General features: G+C 40.5%; 1 protein-coding gene and 1 long non-coding RNA gene across 4 annotated transcripts in view; one reads left to right on the top strand and one right to left on the bottom strand.

The window, feature by feature from the left end:
* Positions 1 to 1,092: 1,092 nt before the first annotated feature.
* SYNM (synemin) lies at positions 1,093 to 23,949 on the top strand. 3 transcript variants are annotated; one of them, XM_074601588.1, is made up of 4 exons: positions 1,093 to 2,004; positions 8,157 to 8,281; positions 14,797 to 14,870; positions 16,401 to 23,949. In XM_074601588.1, the coding sequence occupies exons 1-4, from the start codon at positions 1,219 to 1,221 to the stop codon at positions 20,213 to 20,215; spliced, it is 4,800 nt and encodes a 1,599-aa protein (XP_074457689.1). In that variant the 5' UTR covers positions 1,093 to 1,218; the 3' UTR covers positions 20,216 to 23,949. The 3 variants fall into 3 exon arrangements, with proteins under 3 accessions (XP_074457689.1, XP_074457690.1, XP_074457691.1); XM_074601589.1 differs by lacking the exon at positions 1,093 to 2,004 and adding an exon at positions 15,313 to 15,349 and having other exon boundaries at positions 8,155 to 8,281; XM_074601590.1 differs by lacking the exons at positions 1,093 to 2,004; positions 8,157 to 8,281 and adding exons at positions 11,039 to 13,268; positions 15,313 to 15,349.
* Positions 8,275 to 23,979, bottom strand: part of LOC141748900 (uncharacterized) — a 40,488-nt gene continuing 24,783 nt past the window's right edge. Inside the window, exon 3 of the long non-coding RNA XR_012589135.1 lies at positions 8,275 to 11,042. This is a non-coding gene — a long non-coding RNA (uncharacterized LOC141748900). The remainder of the gene's footprint in view (positions 11,043 to 23,979) is intronic.

Genomic DNA, 23,979 nt, shown 5'->3' with positions numbered 1-23,979 from the left:
AGAATGCCTGGGGAGATGAAAAAGGTTGAAATGAGTCACTCCTCGTCTTTTTGTCTAATTTGGTAGATAATACAGGGTGTGATGCTTCGCTGCCTCCTTGCTGAGCAGCTCGTGCAGAGCCAGTTCCAGTGCCGTCAATGAAAGGATGTCTCTGGATCCAGCCCATATATGGTGCAAAATAAGGCAGAGGAGAATCGGGCGCGGGGATGCGCTGGCTGCGGGTGCGTCTGCCGTGCAGTCAGCCCGGGGGGTGGGACGCTTTTCTGTTGTACAAAGATTTTATGAGTTGTGACACAAGCTCAAAATAGGAGGCATTTCCATAGCTTCCTCAACTTAAAAGTGGCATTCTAAAATGGCATTTGACACTTTATCTTAACTTAAGCCCAGCCACGGTACAGTAACAGCAGCCGATGGATCACAAACTGAATAAATACCTCCTGGGGAACTGAGTTCCCATGGCACAGTGATGGAAAAGCAGGCTGAGCCTTAGCCGGTACAGCCCCCACCAGGGGAGGGGAGGACAGGGATGTCACGGAAGGGGTTTGGTGAGAGCAGTGATGGGGAGCCCCAGAACTGGGCTTTGCTCCTGACCGGGGCTTTGCTCCCTGAACGGTGTTTACCTCCCTGAGCTGGCCCTTGCTCCCTGAGCCAGGCTTTGCTCCATGAGCCGCACTTCGTTCCCTGAGCGGTGTTTTCCTTCCTGAGCCAGGTTTTGCCCCCAGAGCCGGGCTTTGCTCCCTGAGCGGTGTTTTCCTCCCCGAGCCGGGCTTTGCTCCTGAGCGGGGCTTTGTGATCTGAATGGTGTTTTCCTCCCTGAGCTGGGCTTTGCACCCCGAGCCAGGCTTTGCTCCATGAGCAGAGCTTTGCTCCCAGAGCGGTGTTTTCACCCCTGAGCCGGGTTTTCTCCCCCAGAGCCGGGCTTTGCTCCTGAGCGGGGCTTCGCGCCCTCAGCGGGGCCTCGTCCCCCCCCGTGCCATCCCTCGGCTCCCCCCCGGGCGCACCTCGGCAGAAGGCGCCGAGAGCCCGGCAGGGGGCGCCGCAGCGCAGCGGCGCGGGGACGGGGGCGGGGCCTGCGGGGCGGGGCCTGGCAGGGCGGGGCCTGGCGGGGCAGGGCGGGGCCTGCCGGGAGCGGCGAGCAGAGCCCCGCGGCCGGGCGGCAGCTGCGTAGCGCCCGCAGCTCTGGGGTCCGTGGCGGTTCCGACCCCGATTTCCGGCAAGATGTGGCGGCGCTGGGAAGCGGGATGGGACGAGAAGAGGGAGCTGCAGGAGCTCAACTCCCGGCTGCGGGTCTTCGTGTCCCGCGTGCGGGAGCTGGAGGAGGAGAACCGCTTTCTGGCGCGGGAGCTGGCGGAGCTGCGGGAGCAGGAGCTGATCGGGCTCCGTGTGCCCGAGCAGGAGCTGGCCTGGCTGCGGATGCAGCTGGAGGAGCTGAGTCAGGCGAAGCTGGAAGCGGAGCTGGAGCGGGACGGGCTGCGACGGGAGCTGGAGCAGCTGCAGCTGCTGGGCGCCGAGGTGCTGGCGATGCGGCGGCGGCTGGAGCCCGAGCTGGCCGGGCAGCGGCAGCTGCTGGAGCGGCTGCGGGGGGAGTGCGTCGCCCTGGAGGAGCTGCTGCTGCAGCTGCGGGCCGAGCACGGGCACCTGGCGGAGCGGCAGCGGCGGGAGGCGGTGGAGATACGGGAGCTGCGGATGGACCTGGCTGCCTTGCCGCCCCCCTTGGCCGGGCTGAGCCTGGAGGAGCTGGAGGAGACCTACGAGATGCTGCTCAGCCAAAGCTGCCGGGAGACCCTGCTGCGCTACCAGGAGCAGCTCCAGATGCTGCAGGAGCAGGAAGCGCAGCGGAGCCGGGAGGACCTGGAGCTCCTGCGGGAGGAGAGCCGGCAGTGCCGCCAGCACCTGGAGGACCTGCACCGCCAGGGCCGGGAGCTCTGCGGGCTGCGGGAGCGGCTGGAGCAGGAGCTGCTCGCCATGCAGGACCGCCACGGCGCCGAGGTGGAGGAGTACCAGGTGGGTGGCAGTGCCCCGCCGCGGCTGGTCGGTCCCTGGCCGGTGTCCCCCTGATCCCGGGCCTCTCCTGGCCCTCTTCGCCGGGACTCTAGCCGTGCCGGTGCTTGCTTTGGTGCTCTTCTTAATCTCCTTCTGCCTTCCCACTCGCTTTTCCCCCTTAGTTCTGGCGCATCGTGAGATGTGAGCCCGATTTCCCTTGACCCTGGTACTCCGCTCCGATAGACCAGCTTCCATCCCTCTTGCTCCCTCTGCTGCGGGGAGGGGTTCCCTCTGAAGGCTCCCTCTGACTCTGCATGGGCCGGGGGCTTCCTCGCTCCGCTTTGCCTCCTTGCAGTACGGTTTCCTCAGGCTGGAAGAGGAGGTGACCCAGCAAGAGCTTGTTGCTGCTGAGCCCTTCTCTGGGGGGAGCAGGGAGTCCTGCTGAGACCCACTGCTCTGTTTGGGGAGAGCTGTGTGTGAGGGGTGGGGATCAGAAGGGAGATGGTGACCCTGAGGACATCTTCCTGGTGACAGGTGCTCCCTTCCCAACCTGCCCTCGGCAAGTACCCAAGAGCATGGAGCTGGCACATGGGCTTGCCAGGGCTCCTGCTCGGGTTGGCATGGGCACATGGGACATGGAGCAATCCCTGGGCACAGGTGAACGAGTCCGCATGTGGTGGGACACAAAGCTTCCCTTCTAGCCTGAAACTTGAGGCTGACCTGTTGTCATCAGAGAAACAATCTGAATTTTCTTGGTGCTTCACACAGTCCTGTGCACCCCGAGCCTAGAGAAAAGCTTGTCGGCCCCAGTGTAGTTAAGGACAGTAGTAGTTGTTTAAAGGCAGGAAGACTCGTTATTGTGCTACAGGCAGTGAGCAGAGTGGGAATTTTTTGAAATAAAACTTCAGCGATGCAGGTGACTGGTATCTGTTCAAGGTGAATGTTTGGTGGTGTTAAACAGAGGGTTATAGCACCTGTAGCTGAGAACTTGCTTGCTGTCAGAATAACATTTGGTATAACAAAATATAATTGCCCTGTGCATGTGAAGAGATCAGCAAATGCTGGAACAGCAAAATATCAGTTCATCAGATTTGGAGTGGAGAGCATGTATTAGATCATCCAGACCATCAATCGATTTCCTGAGGGCAATGTTTCTTTTGTTCATTGTCAGACCTCTTATTAACACTCTGCTGGAGCTCCGTGTTTGTCTGAACCCCCCGTGCTGATGATCACATTGTGTCCAACAGCCCTGGTAGATTACGGAGATGCTGGTGGTTGGGAAAGGATGGGAACCTGTTGCTGTGTGTCTGGTTTTTGTACAGTGCTAGATTGTTTGCAAGTTGCGTGGTTTGCAGATGCTGTGTGAAGTGAGGCACATTAGGTATGTAAGAAGTAATCAGAAAGGCTTTTAACTTTTAAATGAATCTTATTTTCATTTTTGACAGGACAGTTCATTCTTCCAATCATGTATGTAAACATTTCCAAAGCTTTAGAAGATGTTATACATAAATCCCTCATTAATTAAATCTATCCATCAGTCAAAGCCAGGTGAAAATGTAAAGAAGAAAAAAACCCTAATTTTTCCCTGTTTTTAAGGTGTAATATAAATGTACATAAGCCTACTAATACTTAAAGTTATTTTCAGTTCCAAAATATGTCCTCCTTGCAGTCTATATTTGTCACTAGGGATTTATAATGAAAACTTCATTGATCTTCGGTCATCATCACCCAAATTTAAAACCTTTAAATATGGTGTTGTTTATAAGAGCATTTTGTATAGCTCATTACCTGTGCTACAAGTTTTTCTTCTAAAGCTTGGCATTTGGTGTTTTTGTACCAGTGTGTTGTCTCTGTATCTGGTTGCAACGTTACAGAATTTTATTCAGGAGAGCAAGTGGAGACAGAGAAACCCGGTTTCGAAGTCAGACAATCAAAATCAATGCATGCCCTTTAATTGTTCTGATTCAATACTCAAAAATGGATTGTTATTTAGATACCGAGATAATGAACTTCTGTTTTACTCTCACAAGCATTTGGTGTGATTTGGATTTTACAGGAACAATACCTTCAAATCTTAGTACTACAACAAGAAAAAAAAAAAGTTCTTTGATAGCCAACCTGGAAACATGTGAGCTGTCTTACCTTTAAATGTGTATCTAGATAATATTTAAGTTCTGGTGAAAATGATATCATAAGGATTATAACTTCTGAACATTCTCGTATTTAAAATGTTTGGTTTCTAATGAGAAAAGCCTTTTCCAGTGGCTGGTATACTGTACCTGAGGAATAAAATACCTTTTGCTCACATCCAGGAAGAAAAATTATAGAATGTGTAGAAGCAGCTGTTTCAGGGTTTGTTCCAGTGATCAAAGCATTTTTTCCCCTCCCTCATTGTTCCTTTTACTGGTGAAAGTATGTTCAGCTTGGATTTTAGACTACTCTTTAAAGAGCATCTATTCCATGCTTATTTGTAAAGTGCCACATAGAAATGCTATGTGTGTACAGATTTAAATCAAGTGATTATTGTTCACTGCAGCTGCAATGGCAATTAGATTTATTCATATTTTCCATATATCATGCAGTCGCCTTATATGTCCATCTTTGCCTCCTGCAGTGTCCTTATCCTCACTAAAGCTTTCAGCAATGTTAAATAGAAATATGTATTTGGAGTTATAATTTAGCTGAACCAGGCACGCTGTAAATCATACGCTGTTTGGAAAATTTTCACTGGGCCGGGGTGCTAAAGGGATGAACTCAGTAGGTCTCTTACTTCCATAATTTTAGCTGTGTGCTGTGACAATACTTACAAAAACTCTCAGTGATTTGAGAAAGCCCTGTATTTTTTTGGATGTAAAAAAGGCTGTGGCTCATCCTGCTGCTTTGAAAAGAGGCAGAAATTTTGCAGTAATACAGTGGGTTTAGGATTGGTTCCTGCATCAGTGTTGTGAGCTCCAGAGAAGAAGAAAACATCTTGTCAAATGAACGTATAATATCAATATGTCATGTACATTTTTTGTGTACCAGTTTCTAGCCAGCTAAGCGCAGAGTGTCAGTTCCTCCCCTGCTGAGCCACGCAATGAGCTATGGGATCGGTAAATAGTACCAGATGGAAAGGGCTGGAGCCTGGAAACCTCTCTTTATTCCCTGAGTTAGGTGCAGCTTGGACAACCCAAGTAAATTCTTTTCCCCCTACTGCCCTTCTAAAATTTCCCACTGCTGCCTGAAAAGGAACATCTGAAGGGTGAGAAAATCACTTCTATTCAGTTACTCGGTTCTAGCAAGGACATCATGGAGGTTTGCAGGGGACGTGGGTTTGATGTGGTTGAGAAGCAAATATTTCCAAGAAAGTCCTGTATGAAGCAAACAGAGATGTAACGATAGAGGTTACCTTTTGCAAAATGTAAGTTTGGCAAAGTTCAGGAGATTGCAAGCTGACAAAGTGGTTTATGTACTTTTTGGCATGTTTGGAAACAGGACTTAAGACCAATTGTCCTCTGCATTATGTTTAAGCATCACTGACTGGAGGGCTAAGCGGGTGGCTGTCTGCCATCCAGTCTATACAATGTCTGCTCCTGTTGGAATGAATTCCTTTGGAACTGTTACACAGCTGGCTGAGTTATGTAGCCCCTTATGGTAATCATTAGGACACTGTATTTAACTCAAACTTTTGGATCCCGAGTGCTCTCCAAATCCAGTGGATAGAATCTAGGTGGCTTTTCAAACCCAGACTGCAGAACTGGGGGGTGAGGGACTGAAGTTCCTATCTTAAGATAGGTGTGAATATCCCCAGTCTTTCAGAGCTCCACGCACTCTGTAGTCCAGCATACAGATTCCCTCTATAGATTCCTCTTTTACTGGCACAAGACCTGTGCATTATAAAGCTATTTTTAATATGCATGCACATGTATAGGTTAGTCTCTATGTTTAATTGGGGAGCTAGCAAACACCTGATGCACTTCATGTTTTGTATCGGAGCTCTTAATCACCTTTAGGGATTGGTCCTATAGAGATCCAGTCTTTCTTGTCTTATGCTCATTTTGTGGACTTCTCTGGTTCTGTCAACACCCTGTCCATTCTTGCTTGATAGCTTTGTCCTTTTAAAAGAGGGCCTGGCGCTTTTCTTCCTTTCTCATCTTGGGATTTTCCATTGTGTCAGTTCTTGAACAGGATTGCTGTCTCAGAGCCGCTAAAGGTCAGTGGTTCTGCTTGCTGCTGTGCATGACCATACAGGATGTTACCTCCACTGCAGTCTGGATGAGGCTGTTGGGTAGTGCTTTTTCAGATATGCAGATATGATTTGTCTTGTGCCATAAAAAGGGAGTTTTAAGTACACTGAAGACTGTAGGCAAGGTTTGTCATGTCAAAGAAAACATCAGTGTAATCATTTAACAACAGCTGCAAATGAAGAAATTGATTAACGTATGTTATATAGAGAGATATACCCACATGTATATGAAGATACAGGCAGCTTCCTTCATAAAGCTTTCTTTTTACTTTCACTTAAAAAACCCAAACAACAAAACCATTAATGTTTGAAATGCCAAGCGCTTTATATTCTTAGTTCTTAAACCTTACTTCTGGTTAGCATATCATCCTGGCATTAACCAGTGTGGGGAGTCCCCTGCTGTAATCTTCATTTTTATGCTATTGTGCATACTGTGATACTTGAAGGGTTGCTGCATATATTTGAATGTTGTAAAACTAGACTATCAGTGTCTTGATTTTCCAGTTTGTATTTCAAAGTATTTGTTAGGATGTAATCTAAAATATGCTCTCATGAATTCCTGTTCAGTGTTGTACATGTGTATGAGATTTTGCTCTGTAAATGACAGTTCAGTGTCCTTGCACAGTACAAAGTGATGTGAGCAAAACAGAATCAGGCCTTTGCTGAAGTTTAACTTCTGTCTTCCCAGCCCCCAGGACAAAGTGTAATCTATAGCATTTTGGTTAGCATCAATCTTCTGGCTGCGGAGAATTGCATCTGGGTTAGTAGATTCTATCCATAGCAAGGAAACCAGTAAGAACTGAACAGCTAACACTGGTACTTTTACTTCTGCATCTGTACTCAACAAGCTCCTCTCAATCTTTCAATTATCGGGGGGGGGGCTTATTTTCCGGAAGATGGCAATTTGCCCTTCATATGAGAGGTATCACTAGTGATTAAAGCACGTGATTTCTGCAATGTTCTTTTCAAGAGCATGAGAGTCTGTTGTCTTGGTTTAAATCAAATCTTAATGTTCTGTTGCATGAGTCTTCATTGCTTTTTCTATTGTGTGCAGTTATTCAGTATTTAATCGTCCGTTTAGTATTTTGGAGTATGTTCAAATTTAGATAATTTTGAACTTTGGTATTTTTCTGCTCATCAGTCCCTTTCTTCATTTCCAAAACTTGTTAAAGAAAGGTGGGCAATCCTTACCTACTGTCTCATCAGTGCTGCTGCTCTCAAGTCATTTGTCGGTGTCATATAAACTGCATCCCTCCTATGCACACACACAGCTATGAAGGTATGAAGTTACATTTAGTTATCACAATGAAAATGAGCAATCCCTTGTATATATTCTGAGTAGCAGTTAGGACAAAGCTGGGTGGACTACAAAACAGGTGTTCAAATGTTGTAGAAAACCTTGCTCGAAGGAACTGCTGGCGGTTCATCTTTCACCTTCAGGGGAATATGAATAACTCCAGATGCTAGAATCCAAAAACTGATTTGGACCCACGTGTCTATGGAACTCAAAATACCGATGAAGAGAAATAGTGCAGGTTCTCATGGCAAAGCAGTCACCAAAATTCCTGATCTCAAGTATGATTTAAACATGTGCATCTGCATCCTTAAAATGACAAAATGCACTTTATAAAGGAGTGTATTTTCCTTGCTGTGTTTACTTGATAACTTTTGTACAGGGCATCCAAACAGGTTTTATTTGAATAGTTAACTAGTTTAGTAAAGCATAAAATAAAATCTTAGCATAAAACTCTGCATCAGTAACAATGTGTTTCAGATTGTATATGGGGAGGCCCTAGAGCTGATTTGTTTCGATTTTTGAAGTGATGGAACATATCGATTTATTGTTCTCTCAGTTGTTTTTTTATGATTAAAAGTTTTAAGTTTTTAGGCATTCAAGTGTACAGATTTTTATGTTAGTTCAAAACTAAAAAACGCTATTTCTGTTTAGAGGATAATTGATGCCCTAGAAGAAGAAAAGCAGTTCCTGACCATGTCAATCACAGACTACCTGAAGGACTATCAAGAACTACTACAGGTGAAAGCAGGCCTCATCCTTGAAATTGAAACCTACAGGTAAGAATTGTGGTCACGTTAAACTGTCGAATTGGAGGATAACTTAAACCCCTCTTCATAAATACGGGAGCCCTGTTCATCCTCTCTCCAGCATTTAAAATACAGACAGCTACTTTTAAAGTCTCGGATCAAGACTCCTTGTATGTATTGTGGCTTGTTAAATAGAGTGAATGGATTCCTAATACCAGTTTTTAGCTCACTGTTCCTTTTTGTATTCTTTATATTCTTTTTAAGGAGTATGCCTCAGTCATTAGCTTGTTTATATTGTGTGCATTGTTCATAGTCTACCTGTGTAAACAGACAGTGGTATTACCCATTATATGTGATATACGCTTCTGTGTCTTAAAGCGTTAACACTGTGTCCTAAGCCTGTAACGTTGCTATGAACCAGTAAGCATCTAAGTCTGGATAAAGATGGCACCAGTTGAATTATGGGTGAAACTTGTAGATTAAAGAAATCCACTGATAAACATGAAATTCAATTGTAGTTGCATAACTGAAAATGAGAAGCTTGAAAGAGTAACTTCCGAGCAGCTTGATAACAGGCTAGTGAGCAAATGATGTCTGTAATCCACCAAACAGCAGAACCAGTCTGTTCAAGATGCCTTGAATATTGTGTGCTATGGGGTACAGACCAAGGCTGGCTTCTGGATGAGGTGAAATCACACGCAGTCAGTTGGTGAGCCACAGTACCTGGATGTTTGTTGGTGGAGTGGGATCCCTGTGATCCTTGGAAAGCCAGTAGTGTCTGGAGCATCAGTAGTAGACGAGAAACTGTGGAAAAGGTGGCCAGTTGTGATCCTTTTCTGTGTGTTAATTCTGTAAACTTTGCTAGAACATATGATTCTTCTAAATTTAATCCTAGCTCTGATGTTGACTTTTACTGTTGTCACTTACACTTTCTCCCTTGGGTTTATTCATCTGCAAAATGGGATTAGCGCTTTCACAATAACAGAATTATCAGAATTGTTTCGATGATTAGTATTCATCCAGAAGTAGGAATGCTAATGCCCAGATATTTAGCTGTTTGGACGCAGTTAATAAGTGAACCATCAGTTCTTCTGCTCTGTAAAACCTTGTAAGCCCATTAAATTCTGGAACTTCTCCAGGGGCCATATCACTGATTATATCAGCATTATTGGTTTGTCTAAGGATTCCCTGCTGTCATTAATGAAAGGAGAACAATTCAGCATCACCTGCAGCATTTGTGTGTTGTCCAGTTAAGAAGCCTCCTAAGCCTGTTGGGTTTCTTCGTCTGATACTAGTGAATGCAACTTGTATCACCGATTGCCTTGGCAAGGCAGACTTCAGGGGATAAATGACCTACAAAAAGATCTACAGATGAAAACAGAGAAATGGGCCTTGCTTGGGATCAGAAAACAGTCTATCCAATGCTGCTGAAGAGGGATTGTTTTGATTTATGTTTTTACATTTATGTGGTTTTACCTATTCCTCTTTTCTTCTTGTTTGCGCTTTGCTTAAGAAAATAATGCCTTCCCTGCTCTGTGCCTTTATCGACACTGCTGTGGGAAGGAATCAGTATGGATCCAGTTAATAAGCTGTTTAGTAAAAGAATTCTGGACTTTTCATCTATGTACTTCTTCAAATCCTGTTCCTCTCCCAGGTCTTTTTATCTATGATAACCAGAGCACGTGAAGCCACCTAGTCTCCTCCTGGCATTACAGGTTAAGGGTGTGGTATCTGGTCTACTTCTTGGAGCTTTCTTTGTACCTCCCACCCTGTATTTTCTCTTTGTTTTTCAACTCCTACAGGTCCTTTTTTAAAGCCAGTTCTTTCCATTAGTCAACACTGCTCCTAGACTGGCAAGAAGGATGACTGTTGCAAGGAACACCCTTCCCCAAGGACCAAGCGTACTTCCTTTCTGATTCTGCTTACCCTTCCCACTCTGGGAGCGGAGGCTCGCTCAGGAAGTGAACTATATGTCTTATGTGGCTTTAGGAAGTTATACCTCATGAGAATTTTCATTCCCAATCGTTTTTCACCGGTGTTGAAGTAAATATTTATCAGTGTCTTGCAGTTTTGTTCTATATTCTTGGAACCCTGCAAAACCACAGCTACTTAGACTATGCTTAAGTTTTATTTCCAGACAGAAGTGGTGAATTATTCACTGTGTAAGACTCTTAATTTTAAAAGGAGATAGAAAATCTGCCTAGGATCACAATTACTATCAAGCCTTTCTCCTCAGCTATCAGAAGCTTCTTTTCTTCAAATAGCAGAGGCTGCCCAGAGCCTGTGCCATAAGTTGTTTTTCTGCCCTCTCTAAAATATGTTTGCTGTTGAAGGGTAAAATATTTTACTGTGAAATCCTAGTGTCATGCATATGTTCTGTTCTAGGTTACCACCGTGCTTTTTGAAGCAGCAGAAGCTACAAAGCATTTATTTCTTTTTTTTTTTTTCTTTTTTTCCCCTTTTTTCTTTTTTTGTCATGGTCATTGTTATAATCTCTCAATATGCTTGTCAGGCATGTTTTCCAAACCTCCTTTGGTTGCTTTCCTCCATCAATGCTTCTTCTGACCCTTTCCATGCCTTCTTCAAGAAATCATCACCAGCATTAAACCATCCTCAGCTACTCACCGCAGCTTTCTCAGTCAGTTTCATTATTTGCTGTTCACAACTTGTACCTTCCAATGTATCCTATTCCTGTATTTGTTTTCTTTTGAGAACATTCTGAGTTTTCCACACCCAGGGAATTTAACATGCAGTTATCTGCTGTTCTTCACGCAGTCCTTGTCCTCCCATCCTGTGATGGAAAAAAGATGTGGAGTGGCCTTTAGCCCTAAAAATGCTTCCTCCATTCCACTTCCTGGAGAGGTTTTTTTTTTATAACTCTTCCCAAATACCCATATAGAGAGGAGGATTTTTTAATGGCCTGCTGGCTAACTGCCCCTGTCTGAGATTTTGGGTTTCTGTAGTTGAAATAAAGTTATTGCTGTTGTGAATGACGATGATAACATTTGCACTGCATTCTTTTATTTTTGTTAAACTGGTTGGGGTGGGGAGAGATAAGTTATCTCATCCACCTGCTTTCATGGACTAGTTATTTCTGTTGTCATCCAGCACACTGTGGGGCTCCGGGCTGGCTAACATGTCACTGCTAACTTTAGATAAATGACATTAATAATGAGATGAGTTAAAGGTGCAGTTGGAATATTTTCTGGCAACACTTAAACGAAGTATTGGGATCTGATTTCCAGGAAGTAGCTGGTATGGTTATTTTTTTAAAGAGTGCTGCTTGGAGGAATGTTTTTTGTTATTACTGTGAATGCTTAAAGAGTTCGTATAGTTGAGATTAACACCCTATTCTTCAGGCAGTTTAAATTAGGTTTAAAAGCAGTCCTCACCACGAAGACCTTATGGTTGAAATGGTTATATTAGGGAAGGATACAAAGCAACAGACAAGCAAAATGAATTGCATAAACTGAAGGTATAGTCAAGCTGAGGAACATAACCTGAGTTTGCTGGCATCCAGTCCAGTGCTCAGTGCATTACACTACAGTTTCTCATGCTAGTTTATTAACCCAAAGTCAGTTTTAACATTTTCTTGTTCTCCTGATATCCTTGAGGAAGTACGCATTATGAACTGTGTACAGTAAAACACCGACTCACTGTCCGATTTTATAGAAGTTTCATGAAGCATTGTATTTTCAAATACAATGTATTTTCAGTAGTAATATTTCAGATCCAGCTTTTCTGTGTGCTGTTGTCCTTTGCCATATACAGTTACCTCTTGGAACTTATTTTTAGTGACTTCATACGTTGCTGCAGCAACTGGGCAACTGTTGTTTTAACAGCAGCCAGAAATCCTTAGTCAAACTACCCACATTCCTAGTTTCCTTCGTCATGGTTAACACTCTCATTGCCAGCTCCTTGATATGTTCCTGCAACATCACCACCAGCTTCTCTAGTTTGCGTCTATCAGAACAATTTGTTTGGCACTCACTAGCTTCATCAGATCAGATATTTGGTCTTGGAAACATTCTCTCTCTATGTGTTGAAGTGATCTAATTCCTATAAATTCCTAATTCCTCTTAACACAGAGGAAGATAAATTGCTTTTACTTTTTTTTTTTACCTAATAAAGGTTATCCTAGGATTGAATTTGATTAACAAAAGAGAAATAAAGGTGTCCATCTAAGCCTGTTTTAAGGGGGAAAGTGACCTGTAAATATGTTAGGTAATTCTAATCTGGTTTTTCTTCTGAATTTAGGCAAATCCATGTTTGCAAAGAAAACCTTACTAATAATATTTTGCTAATGTAGCATTGTTCTCCTGAATCTAGAGGCAGTTAGAAACCAAAAGCAGCATAAAATGTCCAAAGTGATCAGTCAGGTGAATTGTGAAATCTACAGATGACACTTAAAATGCCTGCTTTTTTAATTTTGACAGAAATGCCCAGCAAATATGTGTATATCACAATCCTAAATTGCTTTCAACTACCCCCTATGGAGTCAGAAGCCTTGGCTATCATAATCCTCCAGCCTTACTCTTGACAACTTTCATGTTGCAGCTGTATATTATCAGCGCAAAACATCTGGCATTTCCAAAACCGGAAATGATGAAACGGTTATCTCACTAGAAGCGAATATAAAAACACCGAACTTACTGTACTGATTATAGCATTCAGTTGCATACGGAAAGAACCTGCCATAGAATTTTTAGGCTGTTGGCTGTTGCCCCAGAATGCTGCAGTTGAGTGCTTTTTTTTTCTTTTGGGTAACATAGCTTCTGGCCCTGCAAAAGTGGAAAAAGAACAAACTGCTTTTTTTCTTTTTTTTTTTTTTTTTAAAAAACGTTTGTACATATTTTATGTCAGACAGTACAGGCATTTAGACAGGAGGAGGGAAGGAAAGCGTGCAAAGATTACCAGATAATTTATCAGGAATTCTGAGACCCAGTCTTACTGGATAATCATCTCTAAAACTTCTAGGACTGAAAAAGATCACCCTAGTATCTACTTTTTGTATTCGGTATGTGGAAGAAGCCAACAATTTTGTTTTATTTCTTTAGAGCAGTTGGGTAATTCTAGAAGATGTATTTTGTCCTCTTCCCCCTCAAGAGGACAAAAGTATGCTGTGTGCCTGTTTGAATATTCTTAATGCAGAGGAATTACTCCTGAAAATGTTTCGCCCCTCAGTTGTGCTAATCTTTGTTGGAAATGTACCTCTGGAGTATTTTCCACCACTGTAAAAAGGAGAAAATGTAGGGTAGTAGCCTTTTGCAGGAATAGAATGAGCCTGTGGCTGCTGTCAGATGGGTATTGAGGGAGTGTGGTCCTTGTACGTGCATGCTGTATAGGGAACAAAGTTTTGGCATAAAGGAAAGATGGCTAGTGTTATCAAGTAATCAGCTGGGTATAATGTCTCCAAGAACAGCTAATGTGTGTCACCAGCATAGAAGAGGCAACTCAGAGTCTCCATTCTGTGCGTCAGCATCCAAGAATAGTCAGTAGACAAAATTATGAAGCGGATCATCAGCAGTTGCTGCCTGCTTCTGCTATTTGCTTGTGGTGATATAATTTTCATAAAGTAAAGGTGACCAAATTGGTGTCCTGTCCATTTCCGATCAATTGCTGCTGAGCTAACATGATGTCTTGGTTGGTCAACAAGAGGAAGCCTTGACCACAGTAATCCTGTGGAAGTGGTGGCTTCCTGGAACTACAGAAGCTATTGGAGAGTCACTGCAAAAAAAAAAAAAAAAATGACTGGAAGGCTGGGGGACAAACAGAGATGTCCTTAAAAGAAACCAAGCAGTTTCTGTCACAAAGAATTTTCCTAGTCCTTTGTTGTAAAATATGTTGTATTGATTTTTGGATTGAATAGGAAGTTAAGAATAGTTATTTTAATACTGTAAATTGTTTCCTCCAGCACTAGCCAGTGTTTGACAGCAGAAGTAATTCCTTCCTTCAATTTTCATTTGAAAAGGATAGAACTTAGAAATCTTGGGTGTAACAGTTCCCTCATATACTGCAACAACACCTTTAGTACTGTATTACCAGCAGGAAAGCTGCTGACTCTTTGCTTGCAAATATTTTTTCATTTTTGCCTTTTCTTTATAAAACATCTCCATGTGTTTCTCTCAGAAAGCTTTACTGAATATCTGTTTTGTTTGGCTTTGTTTTCTCCTAACTCTAATTTCACCATTTTGGAAAAAAATTGCTAGCTTGTGTGATTCCATAGTGGAAATCAGTGGATTTTGTCCATGTCAGAAAGCAGTTTATTGACTTATGTGGAAGATTTGATCTAAAACTGTATTGTCTGCTGCTGTCACATACTGTTAAGATTATTATATTGTTCTCAAGAACTGGACTCTGCAAATTAAGAGTCTGGAAGATGCTAAGGATTTCTCTTTCCCAGTAATAAAAATATGGAGTATGAAAAACACTCAGGATCTGACCCAACTGCAGGATAATTGTTTCCATTTATAAGACTTATAAATGTTAAGTATTGTGATTATTCTTCCCAATATTTTAACGGAATGCCTTTTTGTGTTTTGCAGAGCTTTGTTAGAAGGGGAGAGCAACCAGTGGATTATTACATGGAGAGAGCAGCATGCAGGAAAATTGCCTCAAGGTAAAATATGAATGTTAGAAAATGAATGCTGAATGAAATTAAATATAACTGGAAGCTATTGTGTTACAGTATTCCTGAAGCATACTTGTACAAGTGTATTGCAAAGTGAATAGTTTTTGAGTGTTAATATTTTAAATCAATATAGTGCTATTCTATATGAGATAATTTATAAAATCATGACTCAAGTGGAGAAGGTAGAGTAGGGAGTGATGTTTCGTAGCTGTTAATAGTACAAGAACTTTTGGATGCCCATAGCTCTTATGAGAGTTTTGAAGTATAAAGCAAGAGGTATTTAACAAAACATAGTTAAAACCATGGAATTCATCATCACAAGGCATTGTGAGTGTTAAAATGTTTACATGGGTTTAAAGAGAAATTTTAGCAGAGTAATGAAAGAAAAATCAAAGACTTACTAAACATAAAGATACCATTTCTATCTTAGGAGCTGCAAATCTCTGGAGGCTGTGAGAGTATACCAGGGAAGTATCGCAATTTACTTGCCCTGTTCTTATACTCTTCCCTATGTATCTACTGTTGGTCACTGTAAACAGGATACTAGATAAGACAGACCCTTGATTTGACTGCTATGGCCGTTGTTACTAATAACAGAATTAGTCTCGATAATACTCCTGACGTTAACAATGTGCGGTCTTAAAATAATCAGACTATCATAGACAGTAGTCCCAGAAGAGAGTTGAAGGCTATGTCTGTAGTAGTAAGTTAACAGACTAGGGCCTGGGCTGAAACACTCACGTAAAATTGCCTGTGCTGTTAAATTGTTAGCATTGTCCCTGGCACAGTTTTGATCTGAAGTAGCCAGTGCTTTTGCAGGCAATGCTTAGGCATATTCAGTGGTTCGCACAGACCAGGAAGCACTCCCAAAAGTCAGAGGAGATGTGACTAGCTTTTTAGAAGTATAAAATTTGAGTTGTGCAGTGCTGGCTGGTCTTAGAGCCAGACAATGATTCCTCGTCCATTTTATTAAATTGTATAGATATAGCCTAAAAGGTTCTTTTATTTCTCTCCCTTGTTGTACCTTGTTATATTTTGTGGCTATGAAGGATTGTATTTGTTTTTTCAATTTCCAGTATGTGGTGGCAGGTATGCCATTAATTCTGAATAGGAACTGAGAAACTTCAAGCCACTATGACTAATGAAGCAAAAAATCAAGTCTAGGATATTAGCATACATTATGTAATAAGAAATTGTAAATGTAAATGAACATTAATATAAATACAAAGGGTGTAATTCTTAAGTAAATGCCATAATACCCAGTAGCTTACATCAGGTAAAATTAGCAAGAACTTGCAACTTAGCAAAAAGCTTTGCTTTCAGTTTTAATATAATTTATGCATAGACTTAATTATCACACAAAACCTACAGGAATGCCTTTACAAAGCTGCGCTAAAAATGAAGCTATTATTTCTTTCAAAAATTTAGTATAAAATTTCATAGTTCATGCCCTCTATTTTATATTATTTTAGACACAAGCCATTATTTTCATGTTTGGTCACTGTGTTCTCTTTGCAGATTTTATAAACACTTCATATAACTATACTGATATTTACTCTACTTATCAAGAAAGAAATAGAAATAAAGCTTCACCAGCTATCAGGATCACTGATACAAGACATAGAATGCCGGTGACAAATACTAGCAGTTCTGCACGTTACTCAGCTCAATCAACTCGTACTGGATCACAGACAACAGCTGGTGGGAGAGCTTTTGGAAGAGATGTACTTGGTTCAATATATCACCCTTCGACGACTGTTACAAAGGATGAAAGGATTGTGACAGACCACAAAGAATTAAGAACATTTACTCCAGCCCACAGTAGCTGGAAAAATACTGAAATGCAGCAAAAGACAATTCCAGAAAGAAAGAAAACGGAAGTTACAACTTCATCCTCAGTATCTTTTTCAAGAGAAGCAGCACATGCTGAAAGATCAGACAAGGATCACAAGACTGATGCGAAGCCAGGGATTTCTGAAAATATAAGAACAAAACCAAGCTTCACTAGGTTTCCAACTTACGAGCTGCATACCAATTTCAAACCATCTAAATATGAAGAAACCATAACTGAAACTCAGACCACAATAAAAGAAAAAAGAGGAGGCAGCAAACCAACTGAAGAGAAAAAATCTCTGCCAAAAGATAAACTAGAGAAACAAACAACGGAGGAGAAAAAGAAAATGGATGAGAAACCTTTAACAGAAGAAAGAAGTGTTGATTTTGGAAGGAAGACTGAGGAGAAAAAGTATATCCGGCAGGAAGTCTTTAATCAGAAGTTAACAGGGAGTGATATTTCTAATGCAAGAACTTTGAAAAGTGAATCAACCAAAAAAGATACAGGTGTGACCTTGGAATCAAGAGGCAAAGAAGTCATTGAGATACCTATCAGTCTTGAAATGCCTGCTTCTGACAAAGAATTTCAGAAAAATAAAGAAATAAGGTTACAAGGTTTTAAAACTTCCATGGGAAGAGAAACAGATGACCATGTAACTAAGCCTGCTGAAATTCACAAAGTGAGTATTTCAGAAGCAGAATCCAACCTGAAAGATGAAGAGAGAATTAGTGACAGAAGTCATAAAACGGGAACTCTGTCAACTGAAAACATAGCAGAGAACATTGTTGCTGACATTCTTAAAAGTTTTACACAGTCTTCTAGTTCACAAATATCAACAGACACAAAAGTGACCTATTTTAATAAGAAAGAACAACCAGATGATGGGAAAATAAAGACTGAGATCACAGTGCAATCTCAAGTTCAAGAAAACATAGATATTTCTGATGAAGCTGACCTAGGAGGTCTATCAAAGCAGGATGTTAGAAAAGTGGTTCGAGGAGGTGTTGAGGGAGCTCTTTCCAAAGAAGAGATAGAAGACATAGTACATCATGGCCTGAAAGGAAAAGAGGGCAGAAAGAACGTGTCTGTTAATGTTGAGATTGTAGAGGAGCCACTAGATTATGCCACTGATGAAAGGACCGATTTTTCAACACCTTTTGAAGTAGAAGAAGTGGAAGATACGTTCCCTGAGAGAGAGAGGCGTTACGGTGATGAAGAGGAACAAAACATAACGTTCACATATGAAGATGTTAAAAAGAAGAAGCAACGCCATGAGAGTTTCACTCATGTGGAAGAAGTAACTGAGGAAGATGACTCACCTATTGAACAAAAATATTTTGTATCTGTTCCTGATGAGCATCCTATTATTAATGAAAAAGATGATGACTCAGTATATGGGCAAATTCATATAGAAGAAGAATCAACTATTAAATATTCTTGGCAAGATGAATTTTTGCAAGGCACACAAAGTAAGAGAGATGAAGGTGTAAGCTCTCCAGAAGAAACGTATCAAGTGGTAGGGGAGGAAGCAAGTGCACATATTTTAAAAGAGAATCCTGAAGCTGAAACATCCCATGTTGAATCCATTGTTATTGAAAAAGAAATTAAAATACCCCATGAATTTCAGACTTCAATTAAAGGGCTTTTATCAAAGGAAACGAAGGACCCTAAACATCAATTGAAGGAAGCTTTGGAGCAGTTGGAGGGCAGTCTCCCAGAAAGCGTGAAAGAGGAGCTGTCTGCATTAACAAAAGAAAATCAAGCTGACTCTAGTAGCTTAGAATTTGATATCAAAAAAGTTGATCAAACGGAGGAGGGTGGCTTGGTGACAATTGTTGCTGAAGTCAATCTGTCACAGACCCTTAATACTGATGAATTTGATGTAGCTCAGCTTGGTGAAGTAATTGCAAGTGAGAAGGAGAAGACAACATCACACTCTCTGAAAAAAGAGAGATTGGAGAGAGCTGTTGATGGTAAAAGCAATATAGAAATAGATGTTTCTTCCCGCAGTGATAAGTACACTCCTTTGGCTGATCAAGAAATCTATAACTCATCCACAATAAGGAGGAGTGGTGGCGCAGCGTATCATACCAGTGAAAAAGTTATTTATGATGGTTCAGTTTTGGAAACTGCAGATTTTGGAGAAGTCTCTCACTCACCACAATCAACTGATGAGATCAAATCCGTAAGGCGTATTAAGGTTGGTCCATCAGAAGTTCAGAGATTTGAGCAGATCATATATGAAGGTCCTGGTTCTGACACACTGGAGCTCAGTGCTACAGAAGATCTTGTTCAGACGGAAGGATCGTCAGAGTTTAGCCGATCTGTGAAGCATTTTAAACTGGGTCCTAAAGAAATCCAAACCACAGAAGAAGTAATTTATACAGGCCCTATTACTACCACCGTAGAAGAGATTGATTCTGGAAATCTTTCCCAGAAGTTTTCAACTGACTTCAATAGGTCCACAAGACATGTCACAGTAGGATCAAGGCAAGTAACTGAAGAAGTCTCTTTTGAAGGGCCTGTTTCAGACTCTCTGGAGCTCAATAGCTCAGGTAACCTTTCTCAGACAGAAGGGTCTGTGGATGTCAGCAGATCAGTAAAGCACTTTAGATTAGGTCCAAAAGAGATTCATACTGAACAAGTTATCTTTGAAGGACCAGTCTCTGGTAAAGTGGAGGTCAGTGACACTAGAGACTTTTCACAGACAGAAAGTTCAGTCCGACACATTCAGTTGGGTCCCCAAGAGTTTATGACAACTGAAAAAATCATCTACCAGGGGCCTGTCTCTGAGCACACAGAAATCAGTGAACTGGAAGACCAGACTCTTTCAGAAGGCTCAATAAAGCATGTTAGACTAGGTCAAGTGGAAGTTAAAACCACTGAACAAATCACGTATCAAGGCTCCCTTTCTGAAACTCCAGAGCTCATTAATAAAGGAGGACATCTTTCAGAGAATGAAGGAAGCTCAGATATCAATAGATCTTTCAGACACGTTAAAATAAGTCCTGTAGAAACTCATACCGAGCAAATAATCTTTACAAGACCTATTTCTGAAACACTAGAAGATCTTTCACAAACAGAAGAATCATCTGAGAGCAGCAGGTCTGTAAAGCATATTAAAGTAGGATCCAAGGAAACATCTTTTACTTTTCAAATGGATGTTTCAAAGATGGGTGGAATATCCACAGTAAAAAGTGGAGAACAGCAAGCAACAATGCTCATGTCCAATAAGCAAGACCATTCTGCTAATCAATCACAGATTGTGGTTGAAAGTGACCAGATTGTAGAAAATGAAAATAGAAGAGGCTATGTTCTCTCCAGTTTTTCTCAAGATCATGGTGAAGAGGTAGTGCAAAAGTCATTTTTTGATCAAACTGTACAGTTGCAAAGAATGGTAGACCAAAGATCAGTTATTTCTGATGAAAAGAAAGTCGCTCTTCTCTATCTGGACCATGAGGAGGAAGATGATGATGATAATGATGGACAGTGGTTCTGAAAGGACGCTTTAATGAAGTCTACTTAGTAATTTGATTATACAAATTTTTTATTATCCTTTTTTTTTTTAAAAAAAAAAAAAGGAAAAAAGGGATGGTGAAACACTCACACTATTTAGATTATTAATAGTGGACTGAGAAGTATTGAATCTAAGCCTCTACCTATTCAGCACACTTTACTTTATTGGAAATTTTATTTTTGGGAGAAATCGTGCTATTAGTATGTTTTTCCTCAGAGACCTGTGTCCAATTATTTCAGATTTTTCCACCCATAGAGACAGGATTTTGCTACTGGGGAATTCAAAGGATTGTATTTTTTGTTTGTTGTATAGCAGGTCAATTAGTAAGTGTGTGGTTGAATAGGACTTTTCTATTTTTTTAAAAATACTGTATTGTACTTGGTTGCTAAAACATTCAGCAATTCTGTTTAAATCTCAAGCTACTAACCACAAATAGAATATAAGACTAACAAGAGTGGTAGGTAGCTGATTTTCAGTTCAATTTCTCCGTATTTATATGCAATACCTAATGAAAATATTTTAAGATACAGTTATTACAGCTATAAAAAATAAATACAATTCTGTAGACTCAAACTAAGCATAGAAAGAATTGACAAAAATTATATTATTGGTATAGCTGGAATGCAGTGCAAAAAAAAAAGAGGTAACACTGAAGCAAAAATGTCTCACAGCATTCATAATGAGAAATAGTGTTTTTTATTGTTAGACAGTAGTACATTTAATAACTTTCAAAAGGAAGCAAACTTTAAAAATAGTCTGGATATTGTTTCCACTGAAGTAAGGAGAACTCTTTACAGCTTCAGTGGCTACGTATGTTAATAACATCAACTTATTTTGCAGTATATGGGTTACTTTGATACTAAGTATTGCTAAAGGTTAAGTGTGAAGTGTCAAACATTATTATATAATGCCTAATTTCTTAACACAGTGAAATTAGCTAATATGTGTTCTATTTTGAAGAAAGCTTGTAAAAAATGGCATTGATGACACTTATGATCACTGTGTGTCAAGTCATTTCCAGATAATCATTTTTTGTTTACAAATGAGAAGATGCCCGTTTCAATTACTAGGCCTTCAAACCCAACCTGAGATTTGAATTTTCCTTTTTTTTTTTTCCCCTTCTTTTTTTCTGGTTGTAACATTTGCCTCAGGCCAAAGTTGGTTTCTACTTAAATAATTTGAAAATAAGCTAATTTCATGTGGATTGCACATTGGTTAAATGAAGGACATAATTTAACTTTAAAATTATAATTCAGTGACTTCAAAGTCCAGATCAGAAGCCAGTACCAGTAACTGTACTAAACTGTGCAGTGCTAGGAGAAGCAAAAATAGCAGCCAAAATATTTTTGTCACTGGAGTAAGAAGATACCATACCGGACACATAGGAGAAATAAGATAGACAAATGAGAAGCTGCTATTTTTACGTGCACACACACACACGCACACATTCACTGACTCACTCTCACACCTCTGCAGAGTAGAAACACACCTGTATCCGGATAGCTCTGTTGTGCCAATCCGGGGGTCTCTGACTCAGAATTTTTTCCTGTGGTTATGTAAGCATAGTTTTGTGTATACTAATCCAGATTAGAATCCAGTTAAACTATTGTAGTCTGGCATGGCTAGTCACTTTTCAGATTCCTTAGTATTAACAGAAGCTAGATTTTTCAAAACTGACTGCTACTTTATAATATTAAATGTAAATGCAAAGCTAAAGAGAAGCTCCATGCTGACTGACATATCATGCTGTTTCAGATATGGGACAGTTTAATTGTTGTGTGCCTTAGTTACTAAGTTTAAAACTGTACAAAACTATTAATGTTCCAAAGATAAACTCATGAGATTTGTCTGCACTGCAAAATTTTCTATGTTTTCCTCATTTTGTATAAGTGTGAGTATCAGCGTAGATCAAGATTGGATGTTTTTTGATCATATACTATGAAATCACGTGTTGAAATAGGAAGTGTAACCAACAGCTGGAAAATGAATAGGAAACTGCGTTGTGTAGAAGCACTAAAGGCATGTATGCTAAGCTTATTTATACTGTTCACTGTGTAATGGACAATATTTTTTCAAAATTATTCATACATGCTAAAAAGATCTTGTGCTTCCATTTATAAATAGGGTGTTGTTAATTTTAACACTTAAAATATACTTTTGTTTCCTCAGCTGACCATATGATTTTAAAGACGGTAACATCTCTGTGTTTATTTTAATAATTGTGTATAAGCCAGAATCTTCCAGCTACATGTCTAACCGCAAGCAATCAGATTCTGTACTTCAGGTATTAAAAAACTGCATAAAGGAAGAAGTCAGCTCTGCAATAAGCGGCACAGTGGAAAAAAAATTAATCTGTGCTAGTTTTCTTGAAGTTCTATTCTAAAATGAAACTTAATCATTCTCTGTAAAACAGAGGTAAGAATATCTGCAGAAAAGATATTTTGTAACCAACAAAAAGCTTACAAGATCAAACCCATTTATTGATACCTTCTGGAATCTTTAACACCCATGCTCCTTAGGAACAACTATACCAACACTCTGTTACGTTTATCTTCAGCTGCTCAGAGGATTATAATGTCAGATGAAGCAATAAACCAGTAAGGAGCAATCATGAAGTGTAGATGGCTTTTGTATTGAAGGAGGAAAAAAAAAAAAAAAATCAGCATTGTTTCCACTGAGGCAACAACAGCTCTTTAAAAATTCCTTTACACATCACTGTCAGATGTAGTAGGTTATACCAAGATCCATTTCTACTTAAATTGTCTGGAGGGAAAAATTTCTTCTGTGTACTTTCTTTAGTTCTATTTAAGATCAGGATTTTCATCAACTGTTAGAAAGTTAGTTTATTGTAGGGAACTGGAAATGTACTTTAGCATAACATTTAAAGATATGCACAGTTTCTTTGCATGAATACTTTCAGGCTGTGAAAACAAAGGTATCTCATGTAAAAAAGCTTTAAGTTTTAAAATTATTTGTGTAAGCAGCCCATTTTCCATTTAGTTGTCATTAACTTGAGACATTTTGACATAATAATAGCTTTTGGATAATACTACCTTCAGGCAACAAAAGGTACTTAGGTGGACAATCACAGCCTGCAGGCCTAATGGTTGCATTTGCAGAATCAGGCCGTACGTACATGCATTACTAGTAAGAGCAAATATAACCTACTGTCTGACGTACTAACTCACCCTGTATGATCGCTTTCTGCATAAGTATTGTAACCTGTGGCTGAAAGGACTGGTGATATAACCTCGGTCAGCATGCACTTCTGAAGCTTACTCATATAAGTTGTGCTTTTCATTAAATACAAATAAGAACTTTACTGCTGAGTTTGGATTAAACAAAATGCTTTTAAATTATAATTAGTAATACGGGGGGTAAAACCTATGTATTTATATGCTGATATAGATCAGAAGTGGGGCACTGTTTTCCAAATGTGTAAACCGCTGGTCTAGAAAGCAAATATAACATAGAATATAAAGAAAGATGTGCAAGAGACCTAGAACTCTGTATTGAGCGATGTTTGTGAATAGCAGGTGTTTAAAAAAGACGGTAAGAATGTTGAAACTGGGTTGTTTGATGTCAGCTGTGTGAAACTTTGCAGGCAGCTTGTGTTTTGGTCATTTGCAATGAAACTGCATTTTTGTGGTGGTATAAGCTTTGTGATTTTACACTTTTTCACTCTTGCGTATTAAACAATCAAAATCAATGCAAAATCTCTTTCTTCCTGTCTGATGTTTTTAAGG

This window comes from Larus michahellis, chromosome 9 (assembly GCF_964199755.1).
Source record: "Larus michahellis chromosome 9, bLarMic1.1, whole genome shotgun sequence".
In the NCBI taxonomy this organism is placed as follows: domain Eukaryota; kingdom Metazoa; phylum Chordata; class Aves; order Charadriiformes; family Laridae; genus Larus; species Larus michahellis.
Note: the sequence above shows the minus strand (reverse complement) of the source record. Positions and strands in the feature narration are given on the sequence as shown.